This window comes from Pseudorca crassidens, chromosome 21, assembly GCF_039906515.1.
Source record: "Pseudorca crassidens isolate mPseCra1 chromosome 21, mPseCra1.hap1, whole genome shotgun sequence".
NCBI lineage: Eukaryota > Metazoa > Chordata > Mammalia > Artiodactyla > Delphinidae > Pseudorca > Pseudorca crassidens.
Window position 1 is genome coordinate 31,882,783 of NC_090316.1, and position 22,763 is coordinate 31,905,545.

General features: G+C 47.3%; 1 protein-coding gene and 1 long non-coding RNA gene across 4 annotated transcripts in view; one reads left to right on the forward strand and one right to left on the reverse strand.

The window, feature by feature from the left end:
• LOC137216226 (uncharacterized) overlaps positions 1–22,763 on the reverse strand; it is a 154,648-nt gene that overhangs the window by 32,552 nt on the left and 99,333 nt on the right. The gene's annotated exons all lie outside the window — the stretch shown is intronic.
• On the forward strand, positions 270–12,092 carry DEFB1 (defensin beta 1). 3 transcript variants are annotated; one of them, XM_067721510.1, is made up of 3 exons: positions 282–425; positions 5,465–5,747; positions 11,837–12,092. In XM_067721510.1, the coding sequence occupies exons 2-3, from the start codon at positions 5,570–5,572 to the stop codon at positions 11,983–11,985; spliced, it is 327 nt and encodes a 108-aa protein (XP_067577611.1). In that variant the 5' UTR covers positions 282–425; positions 5,465–5,569; the 3' UTR covers positions 11,986–12,092. The 3 variants fall into 3 exon arrangements, with proteins under 3 accessions (XP_067577613.1, XP_067577611.1, XP_067577612.1); XM_067721511.1 differs by lacking the exon at positions 282–425 and adding an exon at positions 2,643–2,990; XM_067721512.1 differs by lacking the exon at positions 5,465–5,747 and having other exon boundaries at positions 270–425.

Here is a 22,763-nt window from a genome sequence, read left to right on the forward strand (position 1 = left end):
CCAGAGACAGGGGTTCTAGCAGGAGCTCCTGTTCTGGGAACGGCAGCTGAACTGCCCAGCTGAGACTCAAAACAGAACCGGAGGACTGCCTCCACGCCTGCAGGCCGAGAGCTGGGTCCAGCTGCAGCCAGACAGAGAAAAGTGTGTCCACGTGACTCCCGGCTGACTCAGGGCTTGCCGTAAAGGGTTATTTCTTAGCATTTCACTCTAAGGATTGCGACACCACCCTTCACATCAGTCTGTGCGATTGCGCAATCCTCTAGCCCTATAAATACAGTGACACTGCAGCCGCTGGAAGCCTCTGAGGGCTCAGCCTCCAAGAAGCCTCTGCCCTCCCCGGGGATCCGGGCCACCTGCCACCACCATGAGGGTCCTCTACCTGCTGCTGCTGACTCTCGGCCTCCTCTTTTCACAGCTGGCCACAGGTGAGCTGGGGACCTGCTGCAGCGCCAGCCCCGGGGCTGGGACTTGGGGCTGAGTCTAAGAACAGCGGCCTCTGTGTCCCCAGGACAGATCAGCAGGAAGGCATCCTCGAGGCTGAGCGGCCTGCTGGGGACAGAAGGCTGTGGGCAGAAGTCTACCGGGCCATCCCGGCCGCTAGGGGCAAGCGCGCCTGCCTGGAGCATCCCCAGGACGATTCTCCCAGGTGCCTGAGGGCAGCCGAGCTGCAGGAGGGCCAGACTCCCGTCTCTCTGTCTGTCCCTTAGGGCTCCCTTCCCTCTGCACTTGGCAGGGATGTGAGGCCCGCGCCAGGCAGCTCCCAGCACCTCCCAGCCCTGTCTTTGTCTCGGGCATCCTGAAAGTATCCTATGGGGAAGGGGATCACCTATTCCATCTGCAGAACGTCTGCTCACCCTGAGAGGTCAGGGTGCGAGGCAGCCGAGAGGTGCAGGCTGCCACGCCATCTCTCTCCAGGTCCCGGGGTGGGCTCTCCCAGGTGGCCTGCTGCAAGCAGATGCTTCCCGCCCCGCCCACAAGACCAGCTCAGCTGGAATCCTTGACTCACCTGTGTGCAGGCAGTCAGATCCACCTTCCTTGAGAAATCGGTTCACATCCTCCAGGGTGGGCCATTCCCCAGTGCAGAGCAGGGGAGCTCTGTGGCAGGCCCAGCTCCCCTGGGTCAAGGCAGCAGTGCCCCTGACGTAAGAGAAGGTGAGACTCTTCTGGCAGAATCGGGACACATTTTACCCCAGCCCCGTCGCTCGCTCACTAAGTGATCTTGAGCGAGTCTCACATTCTGGGTTTTAGTTTCCGCATCTGCGAGTTGAGCGCGCTGTGGCAGGTGGCTCTAATAGTGTTAGAGCTCTGGAATTCTCTGAAAGACCCACTTGTGCTTTTCTCCAGGCCATCATTTTAGTGTGCAGACGTGCCTAATTTGCTCCAGGGGTGCCTCAGTGTTCCCCTCGGACAACTGGGTTCAGAGGTATTCCAATGCAGAGTTTTAAGGTTTCCAGGTGGAATGCATAAGAGAGGTGGAGAAATTAATTTAGTGAGTTGCAACCTTGTTTTCTCAAAAGAATAGAAAATACCAGTGCATGCCACGCAGTCAGTGTCTCCTCTGTTTTATCACACTCATCTCATTGCATGTGTGTTCGTACTGAGTAGCCGTGCAAAATCTCTTACTGCAGCTCAGGTACACTCAAAATGTTTGAAAGTCACTCTGTTAACGTGAAGAGCTCTTTTCAGTCTATGACATGTAAATATGATTATGAGCATCTCATGCAGAGTTCAGAAAATGAAAGTGTCCCCAAGGGTATGTGCAGGAGCAGATAAACTTACTAATCACTCCTGAATCATCAGCTAACATCGTGCAGCACTTAGTGCACGCGGGATCAGCTAAGACGCTGTCCTCCGACGCCAGGCAGGCCCTGTCTGGACAGAACTATCAGTGAATGGATTCCCAGGATGGGGACCGGGGCCCTCAGGACCAGTTGCTGACCCCAGCTCGTCTTCTAGAAAGGCAAGATTAGCACCCACCCTCCACCTCCCAGCTCAAGCTGGGAGGCTGCGAGCGGCCGAGGTCCTTGCACGGCAAGCACCACCTCTGCAGTGCCTCTACTGTCCCAAGACGTTTGCATCTTAAAAGAGGGCCACAGGCAAGGGCAAACTCGACACGAGTGTTTTCTGGGGGATGTCGTGCTGTCTGGATGCTGTTATCTGGGTGGAAAGAGCCCCAGGTGTCTTCCGCGTTGGAACACACAGGTGCCCCCAGCCTGAGTCCCCCGGGGCCACAGCGCAGGTCTCTGCTTTACCCTCAGGCACCGGTTGCGCTTCTGGTCATTGCGTCCTCACTGCTGTGCAGGGGTTGTCGCAGCTGCTGCAGCTGCCCCTACCATACCCACCCTGCCCGTGGGCCGCACAGTTGCGGGGTCACTGCAGGGAGGGAGCGGGGGCTGCTCAGCAACGCTGAGCCCCCGCGCGGGTCAGTTCACTCCTTTTCTGGAAGAGCCCTTAGACCTGGTCATTTCACAGGTGGGGAAATCGAGGCCCACGTGACCCGGGGGAACCAGTGTTCTGTGGTCACTACAGGAGATCCTAAGACTTGACGTTCCCTTTAGCAGTTTTCATCTCTGTCAGAAAAAAAAAAATACGGGTTGCCCACTTGTATCTTATTCAAATGGTCTTTCTGTGAATGCAGAATGATGTCACAATGACAAGGCGACCCAGGTCCCTGCATCAGCTGGATGGGACCCCAGCCGAGGTGTTGAGAAATCAAGACAGGTTGACGTTGTTCCCTCACTGATTCAAGGAGTGTTTGGTTAAGAGCTGCTGTGGGCAGGTGTTGCCCAGGAACAGGGGATGCGCCAGGAAACACAGCCCTGGGTCTCATCTCTACACATTCCAGAAACAGAGCGGGACGAGAAAACCGATTACATAATTACTTAACTAATGGCAACCGTGTTGTGAAATGCTGTTAAGTGCAGGACGCTAGGAGAACACATGACAGTGAGAGCTGACCTGGCCTTGAGGAAGCTAAGGGACGGAAAATTGTAAGTCATTTTGGTGTTCATGATACTTTCAAAGAAATATTTCTTTTAATTTCCTCCCAACATTTAAAAGTCAGGATATGCCACCAAAAAAAAAACAAAAAAGAAAAGAAAATCTGATTTTTATCTTCTCTTTTTTAAAATTTAGAAAAGTTTTAAAACTTTTAATTTTATATTGGAATATAGTTGATTAACAATGTTGTGTTAGTTTCAGGTGTACAGCAAGGTGATTCAGTTATACATATACATGTATCTATTCTTTTTCAAATTCTTTTCCCATTTAGGTTGTTACATAATATTGAGCAGAGTTCCCTGTACTACAGAGTAGGTCCTTGTTGGTTATCCAGTTTAAATACAGCAGTGTGTAAGTGTTATCTTGTCTTAAAAACACAAAAGATGTGGCAACATTCCTACATGGCAACAGTGAGCTGCAACTAAACAGCGGCTGTGCCTCCAGACGGGACTCCCTCCCCATGTCACTGCAGACCCCACCGGTCCCTAATGCCCCACCTCAGCCCACTTCACAGATTTGTGTTACCCACCCGGCTGCAGTGGGCAGCTGGATTTGCAGCCCTGAATTAACTAAACCAGTGAAAGGAGAGAAGTCAAGGACAAAGCAGACGGAAAGGATAGCTGGTGTGAAAGCCTAGAGATGAAGAGAAACAGAAAACCATAGCTCTCGCTTTTAGTTTAGTCCTCCCAGTGGCCCCGTGGGGGAGGAAGAATCATTATTCCCATTTTCTGGGTAAATAACAATAATGAAGTCACATGACTGGTAGCAGAGCAGGGACTCCCAGGCCCTCAGCTGCAACACTGCAGGCCACTCAAGGCACAGAGCGTGCCAGGGAGCAGAGAGGAGCCAGGATGGTGATGCGGGGGCAGATCCAGCGAGGGCTGAGGCAGCAGGAAACGCATCTGGGTGCGAGTGAGCCCCAGGGGGTTTTAAACCCACGAGTGACAGAATCAGAAACGGCTTCTTTAAGAGACCGGTTTGCTGGGCTTCCCTGGTGGTTAAGAATCCGCCTGCCAATGCAGGAGATACGGGTTTGAGCCCTGGTCCGGGAAGATCGCACATGTCACAGAGCAACTAAGCCTGTGCGCCACAACTACTGAGCCTGTGCTCCAGAGCCTGTGAGCCACAACTACTGAGCCTGAACTCTAGAGCCCACAAGACACAGCTACTGAGCCTGCGCTCTAGAGCCCGTGCACCACAACTACTGAGCCTGCACTCTAGAGCCCACGAGCCACAACTACTGAGCCTGCATGTCACAGCTACTGAGCCTGTTCACCTACAGCCCGTGCTCCACAAGAAGAGGAGCCACCACAGTAAGAAGCCCACGCACCGCAATGAAGAGTAGCCCCGCTCGCCGCAACTAGAGAAAGCCCGCGCACAGCAACGAAGACCCAATGCAGCCGAAAATAAATAAATAAATAAATTTTTTTAAAAAAGAGACTGGTTTGCTGCCGCGTGGAGGTTGATCAGAGGAGAGGACAGTAGATACAGGGGGACAGTGAGGACGGTCTTCCTGTAAACAGGGCCCACGGCTGCGCTTTTGCCAGGTGATCAGCAAGTTAACCAAAATTAATGCCGCTGATAGAGTCATGGCCCAATCCTCAGTCCTCTTCTTTCCTTTCCCTCCGGACACGGATACCATGTGCATTCCCGGGAGTCTGGGCTTCTGTTTCCTCACCTTTAAAGTGACGGATGAGGCAAAACAAGTCCCAGCCCAACGTCCTGTGACCCTGGATCTCCACCTGGCCCTGCTCCCACCTGAGTGTCGCAGAGTGTGTCACTCTGACCTGCTGGCCCGAATTCTTTCCACCTCGCAGAACTCTGGCAACAGCACCAAGAATGTGCCTGCTACGGCCTCGGATCCCGTCCAGAAAAACACACTCCCCGGTGCCTCAGACACAAGCCCCTGATTCCTACGAAGCAGACCCGACAGAGGCACCCGATTAGCAATGCGGGGGAAACAGAGTCATCCTCAGAAACGCCGGTCACACGGCACCGGCTGTGGTACTTCATAGTGCCACGAGCAACTCCGAAAACATCTCACTAAGTGTCCCCAGCATCTGCATCTGTCATGCAGGGACAACTCTTATCCCCACGTTAGAGATGGTTTTTGCAGGGAATCTCAGAGAGGCTGACTTTTCAAATACTCAGCCCGCGAATACCAAGGACTCGAATCCAGCTCTGATTCGAGCTCCTATATTCTTTTCCCACACCTCCCAGAGACCTCTGGATATGTCACCGGCAAATCAATTTATCCTAAGGATAATCTAGATGGAAGTGACTTAAAGCTTTCATGACCTTAATAGGAGGCACTGCTGGTTATCAGTGGCCGGCAAGCGTTTCTAGGAACAGGGACGTCATGGGTGACCCGTCTGTGGAAGAGGGGCCCTGAGTTTTCACTTGGTTTGGAGTTCTGTTATTTGTTTTGCAGGAGTGCCTTGTATATATTTGATTTCTTCCCCAGATATCTTGAAAAGATCCACAGAGGTGAAGTCCGACCCTCTCTGGCCTCCACTGACCGCCTGAGCCACCAGCACGTCTCCTAAGTGGACAAGCGACCTCTATTGTAATGTCCGCAATGGGAGGGAACCCACTCACTCGTGGGCAACCCTTCCCCTGGCACACTGCCAACCAGCCACCTTGTCCTGACCGGGGAAAGAGCCCAGCTGACTGGCCCAGGCCCACATTCCGAGACGACCAGTCTCACGTCACTTCCCACGGACAAGTCCGTGTATGCATCACCACAGGTGTGGGACCCCACGGCCAGCGCGGGCAAATCCGGATTTCACCCTATGGATCCTCAGACCTGTGTCTGTGTCTGCTCCTCTCACATCTCAGATCCATGGGTGCCGCCAACCCTGTTCTGGCTCCTGACTTTCTCCACGCCTGTGCTTTTCTGCTGCTTATGCGGTGCAGTCCTCCAGGGCAGGGGGTAGGGGTCCCGGCAGGGGTAGAGCTCAGGCCTCTTCTTCTCCAAAACCCTTGTCATTTCGGCACCTCACTCCGCTTTAGCCTGGTGGTCTTTTAGGACAAGAAATTTATATTTTAGTCAAAAGCTCCCCAATTTTCCCTTCTGACATTGTTCCAAAACTTCACTTGCACCTCCAACTGTATACTGTCAATCCAACTTCAGAGGAGAGTGCCGGGGAACAGGGTCCACTGCCCGTGGCCTGAGGACCACAAGCCCAATCTCAGAGCTCCCCGCTCCTGTCTCTCTGAAAGGCTCTTTAAGAAATTTTATTTTCGTGGCTTTTTTATATAAAGTCCAAAGATCCCCCCATGTTTCCAATGTATCTTCTTCTCTGTAGACTTTTTCACCTGCCCTTTTCCTTGAACCTCCACCATCTGACCTGCACAGGCTGTGTCCCGTCTCCGCAGCACTGACAGCTGTCCATGCCCCTCAGGCAGATTTATTTCCTGATGACTCTGTAACAGTCAAGCCTCTGCTGTGTTCACTGCCATGAACATTCTTCCTCTCATTTTCTTCTGGGACTGACCCACTGGTACTTATTTTCTAGTTAATTTCCTGCTACTTAATCACAACAGCCCTTCATTCAGCCAACACCTATTATTACAGTTGACTTAAAAAACAGTTGGTGTTGTAGTTGCACTTGGGTGGGATTATTAAGAGTCCAGCTATAATTGGCCTAATAACTGTGTAGTATTTGAGAGTCTCTCTTTTCACGGCAAGCATAGAAGCTGGTACAAGCCTGCTTTCCTAACAGGCCTGCTCCCTTCACCCCTCCTCATCCTTCATTCTTACCTATAAGCGCGCTCCCTCTTTTCCATGTTCCTCTGGTTCACGGCGCTCCAGAGGCCGCCACATGAGGTGTTGGACTGTATTTCTCAGACCAGCTGAATAAGGACCAAGATAAGAATGAGCGCAAGTCTAGAGACGTACTATCATTCTTGGGAAAGGGGAGGAGAAGAGCGGGGCTGTGAGTTATCCAAGGAGCTTGCATGCCCGGGGAGTGGACAGAAACGGACCAAGGCATGATGGGAGAGGGTGTACACAGCACATAGCACAGGAGGCCCACAGTGCTAGGAATACACGGAAGACCTTTTCAAAAGCAACTCGTATTGTTTTAATTGTAAAATATAACATGTATCCAGAAAAGTACATAAAACTCAAATGCATAATTTAATGAATTATTATAAAACAAGCACTCCTGTAACCACAGTGTGAGCCAAGAACTAGAACTTGGCCAGCACCTAAGAGGCTCTCCTCCAGGCTTCTCGGTCACAAATCCCTCTTTCCCCCAAAAGCAATCATCACTTGACTTTTATGGTCATAACTTCCCATATTTCTTATAGTTTTACCATGTTAACATTCATGCTGAATAATATAGCTTGGTTTGCGCATACATTTCAACTGACTACGTGTCAAGAGGTGGTGGCATTGCTGGGTCGTAGCATGTGCTTATACTACTGAATTTTAATGAATAATGCCAAACTGTTCTCCAAAAGCGTATATATCAACTTACGCTCCTACAACCAATGAATGAAAGTGCCTGTTCTTCCATATCTATGTCAACGCTTGATAATGTCAATCATTTTAAAATTTTAGCCGTCTGGTGAGGGGAGTAGCATAGCATTGGCAATTTAATTTGCATTTCCCTGATAAATAATAAGTTGAGTACTTTTGTGTATAATTACTGGCCACTTGGATATCTTTTGTGAAGTACCTGTTTGTCTTCTGCCCATATGTTCTATCAGATTATCTGTCTTTTCTCAATGATTTGTAGTAGCTCTTTATATATTCTGCATAGAAGCTCTTTGTTGGTTGTAAGTATTAGAAATATCTTCTCCTACCTTGTGCCTTAATTTTTCACTCTCTGAATGGAAACTTTCCTTAAGCAGAGGTTTTCCACATTATTTTAATGTGGTTAAACGTGTCATATCTTTTCCTTCAGGGTTAGCGTTTTTGTACCTTAAGAAATCTTTTTTTACCCCAAAGGCACAAAGAAAGTGTTCAGTGGCGTTTTCTGGGGGCTTTTACTGTTTTTCCTTTTACATTTAGGCTTCTAACCATCTGGCAGTGGTTTTTAGTGTGCACGTATGGTCCGAGCTAAGAGTAAAGGGTTTTTTTTTCCACTATGAATATCCAATTGTCCCAGAACCACCCACTGAGAAGACCATTTTTCTCCACTGTTCTGTGGAGCCACTGTTGTTCTACTTCAACTCTCCACATATGCATGTATCTCTTTCTGCTGTCCTGCTTCTGTATTTGTCTGCCCTCGTATCCTCACCACACTGTCCAATTACAGTGGCTCTGTAATTAGTCTCAAAATCCAGTAAAGCAAATTCTCCCGCCTTCTCTTCTATGAGCGTCTTGGCTATTCTTGGTCCTTGGAATTTCCATATATGTTTTAGAATCAGCTCATCAAGTTTCACTGAAAGAAATCTCTTGGGATTTTATGGTATTGGGTTAAATCTGCAGCTTACTTTGGGGAAAATTAACATTTTAAAAATAATTAATCCTCCAATGCTTAAACATAGTATTTCTACTTATTTAGGGCCTCTTTAAATTCAAAAAATACTGTATTCTTTATAGATAGAGGTATTGCACATAATTTCTTAGATTTATAACTAGGCATATTTTATGCTCTTCTATATGGTGTTTTTATTTTATCTCCTTTTTTCTGTTGGTTGCTAATATACAGAAGTAACATTCATTTTTTCTTTTTTGTATGTTGATCTCAGAAAATTTGCTAAATGTGCCTGTTCATTCCTTTTGGATTGCCTACATATAATCATAATGTCTGCAAATAGAGACAATTTTATTTCTTCCTTTCCAACCCTTGTACCTTTTTTTTTTTTTTTTTCTCTTATCCCCCTGGCCAGTACTTCAAGTACAATGTGGAATGGTAATGACAATAGCAGTTATGCTGGTCTGATTGCCAATCTCATGGAATGTTTTCAATACTTGACCATTAAGTGTACTGTATGTTGTAGGCTTCTGTAGGTACTCTTTATCAGATTAGGGAAGTTTCCTCCAGTTTCTTATTTGCTAGGAGCTTTTTTTTTTTAATCATGAATCAATGTTGATTTTTTTCCCAATATCTTTCTGCATCTATTAAGATAATATAATCATTGGCTGATTAGATTATGGGAACATTGAATCTCCCTGGGCCTCAGTTTCCCTGTCTGTAAGTTAGGAAAAAGTGATACATTCCTTGGAGGATTAAATGGAACCATAAACGTGTTAGTTCCCCACCAAAGGAAAGATGACCAGCTTCAGAATCTTAGAAATGGATGAGATCACATAATCTAGTCTCCTCAATTTTAAATTTGAGAAGCTGGGGCTCAGAAAGTTTGAGTGCTTTGCTAAAAATCACACAAATTCATTCTAGAACAAGGAATGTAACCAAAGTACCCTGACATTAAATATGTTGCTATTTCTTTGGGGTCCGATAACGTACTAGATCCTGAAAGATAACGCCAGAAATGAGTTCCCGCTGAGCGTGGTGACACCATAATTCACTAGCAGAGAGGTGGAGTGAGAACTGGTGGGGGTCATGGGATCTACCTCTGGTCCTGGCTCTGGCTGTGGCCAACTGCATGCCCTGGGGGGCATCGCCAGACCTCAGCGTCTTCATCTAGGGAGAGAATCACAGAGAGGTGGAAGTAGTTGAGCTCTGAGGTCCATCTGGGCTCTAAAAAGCCACAGTTGGTTGTATTTGGGTCTCCTCTGTTTACCCAACAAAAGGAAGGGTAAATATAACATTAAACATACATATATTTAAATGTTGGTATAAATACACACACACACACATACCAACAACAACAAGAAAAAGAAAGTGTAGACCTTCTGATTTCAAAGGGCTTTCACATTCAGTAGCTTGATCCATCTTCCTAATAACGATCACTTGGAGGGCGTACTGAAGGAAGGGTTCAATCTTGCAGCAGGGGTTGGACTGAGTATCTTTCCAGCTCTGACATCTTCCAATGAAGAGCAACAAAAGCTGGAACTGGAGATTGAGAGAGTCTAGTTGACTATGATCTTACTGGAGGTCGATATTGTGGTGAGGCTTTTAAAACCTGGAACAATCTTGAACAGCCTTGGCGGGAACCAATACAATGTACAGAAAGAATACAGGCTGGAGGTCAGGAGACTGTGTTTTGTGTGAGCAACTGTGTGGCCTTGGCCTAAGATGCTTCCCTCGGACGGTGGGACCAGCGTGTCTCTCAATGCCCTTCCATCTCCATGGCAACACAGTCCAATGAGATGTTCTCTGATGATGGAAATATTCTACCGCTGCATGCTCCAGTGCAGTAACCACTAGCCACACGTGGCCATCGAGCACTTGCAATGTGGGTGATGTAGTTTCGATTAATTAAAATATGTGACCGCACGTAGCTGGTGGCCACCACATTGCACAGCACAGCTCTGTAGTGAACAAAATGAGATGAAGCCTCTTTTTGCTCTTGGTAGACGGGACACGTCTAAAGTATTTTGTGTTTATTCCAGGCCTCAAACTTAAGGAAGTCTATCCATGAACTGAACACATCCAGAGGAGAATGAACAGGGTTGTGAAGTGTCTGGAAACTAGACACTGAGAAAAATGAGAAAAAGAAGACTTTTAAGGCAGCAGAATGACTGAAAATGGGAGAGCCTTCTGAAAGAGTGCTTAGACTTGCCTGTATAAAGCAGGAAAAGCGCCACTAGCTGGAAGTTACTGAGAGGACAGTTTCCATCAGTATGAAAACCAAGTGTCCGGCAGGCAGAGATTAGAAGCCTGTCTCCCAGGGTGTCTGCTCCAGGGTGGGCGGCGTAAACAACAGACGCTCGTTTCTCGTAGTTCTGGGCGGTAAAAGTTCAAGATCAAGGTGTTGGTTTGGTTTCTCCTGACGCCTCCCTCCTCGGCTGACAGAGGGCCGCCTTCTGTCCTCACACGGCCTTTCCTCTTTGTGCTGACACATCACTTGTGTCCCTTTGTGTGTCCAAATTTCCTCTTCTTACAAGGACACTATTGATTAGTGATCACCCATATACCTCCTTTAACCGCAATCAGTTCTTTGAAGGCCCCATCTCCAAATACAGTCACATTCTGAGGTCCTCGGGGGCTTAGGGCTTCAACTATGAATGGGGGGGGGAACATTGTGGGGGGGTTTCAGGCCATAACACCTGGCAACAGAGAGACACAAAATAATGGCTAGATAGCTGCTTGCCAGGGGTATCAGAGGGCAGCTTTTTCTGCTGGATACAGTGGAAGACGAGTCTAGAGGTCTTCAAATTATGAGATTCTGTGACGGGGAGGAAGACAAAATAAATTCCAACTGGGAAAATGATGAAAGCTTTATAGAGTAGCTATAATTTTAACCTGACATTAAAGGATCATAGATTGCAGCAGACACGGTGATGGGGGTGGGGGTGGGGGGTGGGCAGGGATTCAAGCTGGAGGGAATGATGTAACTAAACAGCACAGGAGTAAAAGGAAAGTTCAGAAATGCTCCTGGAATTCGAAAGATGCTTCTGCATTTCTGAAACAGAGGATGGCAACAGTACAAAGTGGTCGAATACCTATCTGGGTACTAACGTGAATTCCCTGTACACCAAAGCTCCCTGGGCAGGAGAAAGCCCGCTCAGAACCCTGCTGTTCATCTCTGGCTGCCCACTGTTTGGCCACAGCTGGCACAGACCTCGGACAGAGGGGTCTCTTTAGATGCCTTATTTCATGAGCAGCCTCACAGATCAACTGAGTGCAAAGCTCTTGGAAGGGAAACCCCTGTGACGTGCTCTGCAAAGGGTTGTCTGTTCTGCTTTCACCGAGTGTTCTGAAGTCCCTGTGGCTGCAAGCCCGGAGTCTGAAGTGCTCTCTTTCCCTTCTCATAGGTGTTAACCTGCTTACGGGTTTCGGCCAGAGGTCCGACCACTACATATGTGTCAAGAAAGGGGGGACCTGCAACTTCTCCTCCTGCCCGCTCTTCCAAAAGATTGAAGGCACCTGTTACGGCAAAAAAGCCAAGTGCTGCATCCGTTGACTTTGGGCTGGAGCATGGGCAGAGGGGACCCAGAAGCCAAGTGAAGTACTTGTAACTGTTGTTTGAATAAAAGAAGGTTTTTTCGAGGCGTACGTCCTTCAGACCAATATGAGTCTTGTGTCTCCTTTTAGAAGAAGTTCAGAAAGTATGAAGGTCAGAAGGGCAGACAGGCTGAGCCACAAAGCCTGTCCAGGATGGGACTGGGGGATGCTGACTAGGCTGTGACCTGTTTCACTGCCACTTTGTTTCATCAGCAGATCTACACAGGAGGGATGCAGGGGGTCCACGTGAGACTAAGGACACCTGATGACGAGATGACACAGCTTCAGGCCTCCCTCTGTCCCAGCAGAAGTTCACCCCTGATTCAGCGGTCTCAGCTGCCTGCCCATCTGCAGAGGCCAGAACCGCTGCCCTTTCTCCTCCCTGGGCCGGAGGCAGTGGGTTGTGGGTTGGATAACCTCAGCATTTGAGAACCTTCGCTGGGACCATAAAGCTATTCCTATTTCACTCTGTAGGCCTAATAGTAGGGCTCCCGGGTGTCCATTCTTCACTCCAGCACAATCACGTGGTCTATTTACATGTCACTTAGAAAAGCATCCTCTACGACCACTGCCCCGCCTTTCATCATTTCTGCACCTTTAGGCCTGTAGACACCCACTGATGGGGAAGAGGGAGCTGCCTTCCCTTTTTTCCAATAAATTTCTTACAACTCCTGATGATCCGTGTGCTTCTGTCCTCTCCTTCATCAGGCAACAGCAATTCCACATTCCACTTCGATAAATTGCAAGCACAAATAAAAATCAAACATTAGAAAAACTTTGGGGGAATTCCCTGGCGGTCCAGTGGTTAGGACTCCTCGTTTTCACTGCCCCGGACCCAGGTTCAATCCCTGGTTAAGGAACTAAGATCCTGCAAGCCACGTGGCACAGCCCCCCCCAAAAGAAATTTGCCCCCATCCCCCAGTGATGGATTTAGACGCCACACCCCTCTTTTGTGAGGGAAAGGCAGAGGAGATGCCATTATGCTGTGTACACTAACCGCTACTCGGGCGTTCTCTGTAACAGGAACACGGCAAGTGTTCATTACACTGCGTCCAGGCCTCCCCCGACTCCTGAAAGGCTAAGAAATCATCTGTTGACTTAAAAAAATATTCACACCCTAAAAGTTGAGAGTTATGTTTTGTTTGGCGGGAAAGTTTAGGACTTCAAGCCCGGGAGGCAGCATCTCAGGTAACCCTGAGAGAACTTCTCCCAGGAAGCGAGGGGGGAGCCAGGTTATACAGAAGTTTTGCAACAAAGGGCAGGTAGTCAGGAACGTCAAAAGATTATTGTTAATTAAAGAAAACCAGATATCCCAAGTTAAGGAATTTAACTTAGCTCTTTTCTGTGTATGGGAAGATGCAAGAGTCTGGGCTCCCTGAAATCATTCCTTTGATATGCATCTCAGCTATCTGGGGCCAGTATCCTGTGTGTTCCCATCCTGAGTTTCCTCAGGGCTCATGGTAGGGAGTGGCAGCAGTCTGATGGCGGCTAGATGGCAGGCATTCTTTCCTTCCTGAGTTCCCTCAGGGCTCAGCAGCTCCCCCGTTGGCTGTGGTTGCAATCGCTGATGACTGTGACATCCTTTGTTTACTGACATGGTAGGCGATATTCCACTTATCCCCAGCCACAAAGAGGTCACTGACCATCTCGGGAAGGTGGCGGCATCACATCAATAGCCCTGTTGCCAGAGACTACAGGCTCAGACCAGAATGACTAGCAGGGTTCTTACAGCCCTTCCCAGCCCAACAGCATTTGGCCCCAGGACTTACGTTCCTCGGGGGTAGCAAGTTTTAAAGGAGACGTCCCATCTCCTCTCCGCCTTCTCTCCTCCACCCAAATCTCCTCGGAGCTTTTGCATTCACCTACACCTGTGTGCCAGTGTCACCCTCCTTTGGTGAAACTGGAACGCAAAAGATATCGCCTGAACCAGCCTGGAGGGAAGATGGCTTTGAAGTTAAGCGGGGGGGGGGGGGGGGGGGGGGGGGGGGGCGGTGCATGGGGCTGCCTACAAGGCACCTCACTCCCGAATGACTGAAAGGCCCAATTTCATGGTTCCTATTACAGCAACTGTCTAGATGAAGGGCAAGTATGGATTTGAGTAAGCTGTACATACAGACCCAGATCCAACCCTTTATCACCGTGGCTGTCATTAAGGAATTGCTGAATCACGTACCTTCATCGTCATTAAACACGCTGACAGCTCTGAGAGGGAAAAGTGTCCACTGGAGGAGATGGGTGTTGCCTGAACGCTGTTTGAAGGACGTCTTCCCCTCTTAACTACTGTTGCCTTTTAGGGTGCTATGGTGGCTGGAAGCCTAGTTTACATTAGTGAGTGAGTCCGCACTTGCCTATCATGAGCGATACGCTGGGTACTCCGGTCAAGAATTACTTGAATGCCAACATAAATTGATTAGTGAGGACCTCTCCCATCACTGCAGTTGTGTCAGCAAAGCTGGACATGGCCGCCCAGATCTCTGGGAAAGGATGCAACGCATAATCAACACTAAGGCACACTATCTACCTGCACAGACAGGCACGGGAGCTGCAGAGTCATCCTGCCAATCCCCACCTCAGTCACCGAGGTACTTCCCAGGAAGGCGGCGTCACGCACAAGGCAAAACGCACCCTCGCTTTGCTTCAAACCAGCGTTTGATAGTGAATTCGTCTAGCTCCACATTGGGAACAATGTGGCCTCCTGGCTTCCATGGCTCGTGGGCCTATAAGGCACGTCACCCAATCAAGCAGAGAGACCTGCCATGGCATTCCACGCGTTCTTGTTTTCACGGGCACTAGCGAGTCTCAGCCATTCAAGGTTTCGTCACAAGTTTCCCCAAAAGGGGGAACTTTCTCCGATAAAAAAGAATGAACAAGGGGAGAACTGGAGCTACTCACATACATGTTAGTCTTCAGAGTAAAGGCATCTGTGTTAGTCAGGGTTCTCTGCAGAAGCAGAACCAACAGGGTGTGTGTGTATATACAGAAGGAGATTTACTTTAAGGAATTGACTCATAGGACTGTGGAGACTTAGTGAGCCCAGAATCTAATGGGGGGGCCTACAGGCTAGAGATACAGAAAAGAGCTGCAGTTTGAGTCCAAAGGCAGGCTGCTGGAAGAACTCCTTTCTTCTTGGGGGAGGTCCGTCTTTCTTCTATCAAGGGCTTCCACTAATCAGATGAGGCCCACCCACATTACGGAGGGCAGTCTGCTGCACTCAGAGTCCCCTGATTTCAAGGTTGTGTTGTATACATTTTATTTTCTGTATATTATGATGGTTTGGTATCTTTTTAAAAAAGCAACAAACAAGATAAAGTTGTTTAGTTCAGTGCAATATTTAATAAAGCGGAGAAATGCTGTGATGCCTTTAAGAAACATTTCCATCCCAAATGGTTAACAACAAAAAAGAAAATTTGACATGTAGATGAAGGTCCCCTAAGTTCCCCAAGTTCCCAGAGACCACAGGAGCTGGTGGAGCCACCAGAGGGACAAAAAGTCCTAAACGGTGACGTGGAGAAAGTCCCCTCCGAAGCAGGAACAGCCACGGTATGTTCTCACATGCGCCAGGAAAGCACTTCTAGGGTGTTAAGTCACTAAACTTTGAAAGTTTATGTGTTATTGGAGCCAAAGTGGCCCTGACTGTTAGACACTGGTCCATACACAGCCTCTAACCCAAGGCTGATGGAAAGTGAAATCCCCAGGCGGTGACTCCACGGACCTAAGGACCAAGCAGGACAACCTGAAAAAGGAGATCTGAGTTCTAGGATGGACTTCTGTGGGTGGGAGGGACGCCATGTATCGGATTGTAGGCTAAACAGCTGAGGAAATTTCACAAGATAATAATGTAATACACACACACACACGCACACACACACAATATTTAATAGTTTCTGGAAAACATCTCCGTGACATAACTGTGGTCCAAATATACGATTATTTCTTCCTTTTCAACCCTTAGAATCAACTACGGACGATGCGGCGAAGATTTCTTTAAGGTTACAGGTTAGAATACAGTTGTTAACGACATGGCTGCATCAATGGATAACTGAGCGCAGTTGGAAGGTAGACGGGGAAGGAGAGACAGGGAGAGGCGTCTTGTTGTACATGGTGGGTAATCAGGGACGTTGTCTAAAGTTGTTGCATGAGAAATAGATGTAGAAGTGCTATGTCCTCCCCAAATGTACACGTGGAAGCCTAATCCCCAATGTAGTAGAACTCGGAGGTGAGGGCTTTAAGAAAGGATTAGATCACGAGGTAGAGCCTCATGAATGGAATTCTCATAAGAAGGGACAGGAGAGATGGTCTCTTTCTGTCTGCCCTCGAAGGGAACAAGGAGAAGGCAGCTGCCCACAGGCCAGGAAGCAGCTCTCGCCGGAACCTAAGCATGCTGGCACCCTGATCTCCAACTTCCAGCCTCCGGAACTGTGAGAAATAAATGTTTCTTGTCTAAGTCACCCAGCCTACGGTATCTTGCTATAGCAACCCAGACTATGACAATGAGCATATTATATAAAGGCATAAACTAAACCAATAAAATAACTAGAAATAATAACATGCCCTCTTATTTGGACATAAGAGGGGGAGGGGGTTGGGTAGTATCAACTAAATCCTCGTGGTTTATGGGATAACAGACGGTGTTTAAAGTTAATAAGTGAAAACAAGAGGTGCGAGCATGTCATTCGGAAAAGGAGCAGAGCTGAACGTGAAAAACGGTGAAAGGTAGTTACTTCCTGTTATACTTTTTAAGAACTTAGTTTTCATAAAATACATGTACAATTTTTGTAAAATGTATGCAGAGTGTCAAATGTCTATTTTGAAGATGTAAGACATTATTGTTGTCCAACGGAAAAACCAAAGCCGTGTGAACCTGCGCCCCTCCTCAGAGCAACTTCTACAAGAACTGCGTCAGTGTTGGTTTCCCGCATTGCCATTCTGTGGAAGAATGGCCTGCTCCTAGGAGGTATGTGCTGAAGTATTTAGGGCTGAAATGTCACGGTGCTGGCAACTTCCTCTGTAATAGCTCAAAGCCAATACAAGTCACAAAGCGATTACAACTGGTGGATCCAGAGGGAGGGTGTACCGGTACCCTCTGTACTATGCTTGCCTGTGTGTGTCTGTCTGAAGCTTTTCAAAACGAAAGTTGGGGGGGGGGTGAAAAAAATCAGAACCAAGATTTTCGATGTAAGAAGATTCATATAAAGTTAAAAGGTTATATTAAAATCCCGTAGTCTTAAATTTGAATTGGGATTATCACTCTAAAACCCTGGCTTTTTTCCCTCTTAACAGAAGTGTGTATTTCTCAGCCCCTGCACCTAAAAGTGCAGTAACAATGAGTACCCCTAGCACACAGGCCATGGGTCACTACTCTTTCCCACGAGGAAGAACCAGGATGTCTTACAGAAACAGAAGAGTCCAGGTCTGGAGCAGAAGATGTACAAGATGAGCCAGGGGTATGTTGTTGTGCTCGAAAGTAGGGAAGCTACAAAGGCTGATGGGTCACGGCCGTAGAACACTGGCTGCAAATTGACAGGGACTCACTGGGCAAAAGGATGGAACATTTTTCATCACAGCAGAGAATCATGACTACAATTGATTGAGTATTTAAAATATATAAACACATTAAATATATAAAAGTATAATATTAAATTATATTTTAAACACATCAAATACATGAGGTCAGAATGATACTTAAGAAACAATATTATTTATAATTGGAGTTTGTTAAGGTGCCAACTTCACTCTGGAAATTGGTACATAGGAGAGAAGATCAAGCATTTATTCTGCCCTTCCAGTACAAACTGCATTTTAGGATAAGCAAGAATTATATGAAGGAAATATCTTATTTATAGAAAATTTCCAGCTAATAAATGAAGAAGGGATTGAGCAATGGAATATTTCCTGCCGTATCAGTAAACAAAGGATGTCACAGTCATCAGCTATTGCAGCCCTCCAACGTGAGCCCGGAGGAAACTCAGGAAGGAAAGAATGCCTGCCATCTAGCAGCCATCAGACTGCAGCCACTCCCTACCATAAGCCCTGAGGAAACTCAGGATGTAAAAACACAGGATACTGGCCCCAGATAGCTGAGGTGCATATCAAAGGAATGATTTCAGGGGGCCCAGATTCCTGTATTTTCCCATACATAGAAAAGCGCTAAATTCCTTAACTGGAGATATCTGGTTTTCCTTAATTAACAATAATTCTTTGACATTCAGACTACCTGCCTTTCTTGCAAAGCTCCTATATAACCTGGCTCCCCGCCCTGGCCTCCTCTGAGCAGTTCTCTCAGGGTTACTTGAGATGCTCCCTCCCGGGCTTGAAGTCCTAAAAATTTCTGCCAAATAAAACACAGCTCTCCATTTTTAGGTTGTGCGTATTTTTTTTAAGTCGACAGGATGGTAGAATTGGAAAATCACTGTTTTGCACCCCTGAATGAAATCATAGATCTAAAACAATTGTCAATGGATGCCTTTAAAAGCATTTGTTGGAAAGCTTGGTGGGGAATTTGATAACAGAGGGTTCAGGCTAACTCAACTAAACTCAATGACTCACCTGGTCCCCTCACTAAAAGTGGCAGGACCAGAGGTTCAGGGACCTCCTGTTGTGATGTAAAGGAAGCACACACCACCACCTGTGAAATATTCTGGCCAAAAGCATGAAAAAAAAGGCACAACCTAAAAGTTGAGTGTTATGTTTTATTCGGCAGACGTTCTTAGGACTTCAAGCCCGGGAGGCAGCCTCTCAGATAAACGCTGAGAAAACTGTTCCAAAGAGGAAATGGGGAACCCAGGATATATGCCAGGATATATAGGAGTTTTTAATAGGACCAGGTAATCAGAACAAAAAGCTACTGATAATAAAAAGAAACTAGACATCTGAAGTTAAGTGCTTTTCTATGTATGGGAAGACGCAAGAGTCTGGGCTCCCTTCTGAAATCGTTCCTTTGCTACGCACCTCAGCTGTCTGGGGCCAGTACCCTATGTTTTCTCATCCTGAGCTTTCTCAGGGCTCACCGTCAGGGGTGGCTGCAGTCACTGATGACTGCAGGCAATATTTTATTTCTCAAGCAGCTGAACCTACAACTAATCAACTTGCCACATATAACCAATAATTCACAGGAAATACAAAAGTTAGAGAAACAAGTAAAACGACAGCTCGAGGGAACAATCAGTCAAACCCAGAGCATGAGACGTTATACGGGAAAAGCGACCTGGTTTCTCCAACAAACTCAAAGGCATGAGGAAAAATAAGAATTACCATTACAGAAAAAGAGAGGAAAGAAGCAACCAATGGGTGGGCCTTGTTTGGATCCTGTATTGAACAGACCAATCGCAAGAAAACATTTCTGAGCTGGTCAGGTAAATTTGAATATGGCCTGGGTAATATCAAAGGCTTCTTATTGATTTAATTAGGGGTGGCAGTTATGTTGGAAGAGAAAGGGCCTCATCAGTTAAAGATGCTGACTGAAGTACTGATAGGTGAAATGACATGATATCTTGGATTTGCTTTAAAACACTCCAGCAAAAAGAAATGAAATAAAGAAATGAAGACATGAAAAGTATGGACCTGAAAAAGGATCTGGAAAATGTTGAGAAATACTGAAGCTAGGAAGTAAGAATATTGGGATTCATTATATATTTGATATGTCGTAAGTGAGAATTTTAAAAAGAAAGAAAGGAAGAAGAAAGAGAAAGAAAGAAAGGAAGGGAGGGAGGGAGGGAGGGAGAGAGAGAGAGAGAGAGAAAGAAAGAAAGAAAGAAAGAGAGGGAGGGAGGGAGGGAGAGAGAGAAAGAAAGAAAGAAAGAAAAAGAAAGAAAGAAAAAAGAAAAAGAAAGAAAGAAAGGGAGGGAGGGAGGGAGGGAGGGAGGGAGAGAGAGAGGGAGAAAGAAAGAAAGAAAGAAAGAAAGGAAGGAAGGAAGGAACGGGAAGGGAGGGAGGGAGGCAGGGAAGAAAGAGCAGGGAGAAAGGAAATGTCAGGGCTTATCATTATAACTGCCCCTCTCCCATTTTGGCCAGCACCGTTTTTCTCTCTTGAAGCCTTGGTTTGAAAGTCATCAAAATGGTTATTGTTGGTTTTTACATTTAGTTTGTTAAGTGAAAAGAAAGGATGAGAGTGGAGGTATAATGTAATATGATGGGGGGAAAGTACGCTTTGTCTTAGTAAGAATTTCTTTTGCTGGAACTTGCAGGGAGTTAGACTCTGGTGAACTGGACTGTCCGTGGGCACAGCCCTCCCACTGCAGCTCTGTTAAAGAATGTTTCCACAAACATAAGTCCCAGACCTTCTGCATCAGTGGACCCTGGTGACACTTCTATTCAATGACTCGCCGGTTGTCACCATGTAGGATTAGATCATGATGTCAGTGGTTTAGCACATGGGTCTGCAAACATTTTCTCTAAAGGGACAGATAATAAATATCTTCAATTTTGCCAGTCATGTGGTAACTGTCACCACAGAACTCTGCCACTGTAAAGAGAAAGCCATGGATAATACATAAACAAATGGGAGTGGCTGTGTTTCAATAAAACTTTATTTACAAAAACAGACAGCATGGCAGATTCGGTCCAAGGGCCATAGTTTTCCAACCTCTGGTGTAGGAGACTATGCTGATTCTGTCCAATGTTTAGACTGAGAACTACTATGGAAATGGGTGTTTCTAACAAATATATATCTATTATTACATATGTATATAAATTTACATATATATATGCTTTTTCAATGAATACTTTAGAAGTACTTCCCAAAATATAGAAGTATCCAAAAATATTGAAAAATAATAATTTGTAAAATCATAGTATTATGAAGGCTTAGGAGAAATACCTAACTCCCCAGCTTTTATTTCCTCTGATAGATCACAGGCTAAACACAACTTACAGACAAAAGCCACCTAAGGTCTTTATTACTGTAAGTCCCAAAGCTTGGACAACAACAGGTCTTGATGGGAATTAGGTCCCCTTTCAGTGGGGGGCACGACCGTCCTGCTTGGGCAGGTCTGAGAAAGCGTGCTCTCCACTGACGAAGTTCTTGTACCATTACTATTTTGATCAAGGCTGTCTTACCCCAACCAAACCCTGAAAATTCACAAACATGAGTAGAAAAATATTTTCCTGTCACAATCAAACAAATTACAAAACAGTAATGAGAAAAAAAATTGCTTAAAATACCACTCTTCCAATCAAATCTGCTGTTGACCTATCTTTCCCTCATACTTCTCCAGTCCTGGATGGCCCGTGTACTTTACTTCAGAATCGCACTCATGGCATATGTGCCATTCTGACTCCCGAGTACAGTTTAGGTCCACAGCCCACCTGCCCCACCCCTGTGGCCTCATCAGAACCACCATTCTACCCCTCCTCAGTGAGTACAGAACACCCCCAATCATCCTGGGGGCAGATTTACATCCTCTCCCTCTCCTTAGATTAAGGAGCAACATATCCCCCCTCCTAAGGGAGAGAAGGGAGGGGTCCTTTAAGATCCAGAGAGGGGGTTTCTTGGAGTAACTTTAGGAGATGCTGGGCTCAGAGGTGACCTGTCTAAGGAAAGGCTGCTGAGTTCTGCAGATGCTTGAGGGATGTAAAGGGAAATGTTTTCATCTAGAGCAGCCCTTGCCTGGAGCACACCCAACCTGAAGGCTGATTGCAATCCAGCTATTTCTAACCAACCAGAACTGATCAATGACTAAGAACCGGGAGTGACCCAGTGTGACAGCACCTCACACACCTAAATTCAGACTCTTCTGACCAATGAACAGTGTGGCTTGTTTCAACCAACCGAGTGCAGACTGACAGCCTCATGGCGCCGGTCCAGAGTGCAGACCTCAATCACTCATTAGCAGAGTCTCTGCGAGCTCACACCTGCCTTTGGACATATTAGATCTCCGAATCTTCCCTCTTTCAACATCCCAGGGACCTGATTCATTGGTGTGAATTCCCTTATCGACAAGCAAACAGACTTGGGGGCCCCTGCAGTGGTCACTGTGTACAGGAACTCAAAGAAGAGAAGGAGATTCCAGGACAGGACAGGAGACAGGCTCTCCTCGAGAGGCAGAGCACCGTGGTTCCGTCCAGAGCTCACCAGCTGCGGATGGGACCAGATGGGACCACAGACCCACCACAGGGCTGGGAAGTTGCCCCCTCACTGTCAGCCTCCCTCCCGGGTTCGCCCATCACTCCCTGGCCCTGGGGGCAGCCGAACAGACCATGACAGGATGGCTGTGGGGGCGGCAGGAGCTACCCGTGCAGTCCACTCGAGATGTCGTGTTTTTGTCACTTGTCAGAGAAAGAGCCGTCGGGTCAGACATGTGCGCCCTGGAAGCAGAGCGAGCGCCTCCCCTCCAGCCCTGCGGGCTCGCCTGGTGGCCCCATGGGTGGTGAGAGGGGCAGGCTGCCCGGTCCCACGCCTGCATCACCAAAGTCGGTGCAGAGCAGAATGTGGACTTTGGGGCTTTAGCACCGGCCCAGTGACTCTGCCTATGGAAACCGGGGTACAGTGTGGTTAGAGACTCCCTGTCACCCAGGACATTGGTGATCCATCCCGGGACAGCAATCATGCAGTGGCCGCCGCACCACCACATTCACCATTCACCCCCGAACTATTCCTGCCTCTGCCTTACCCGGAGTTTGGGTTCCATTTGTCCTCTGTGCCCAGGTCAGTTTCTTTCACCGTCTCCTTACACTTTGCGCTTGCTGAGTCCATCTCCCTTAGATGCACTGGGGAACGCCTGGCCCCAGCATCCAGGACCC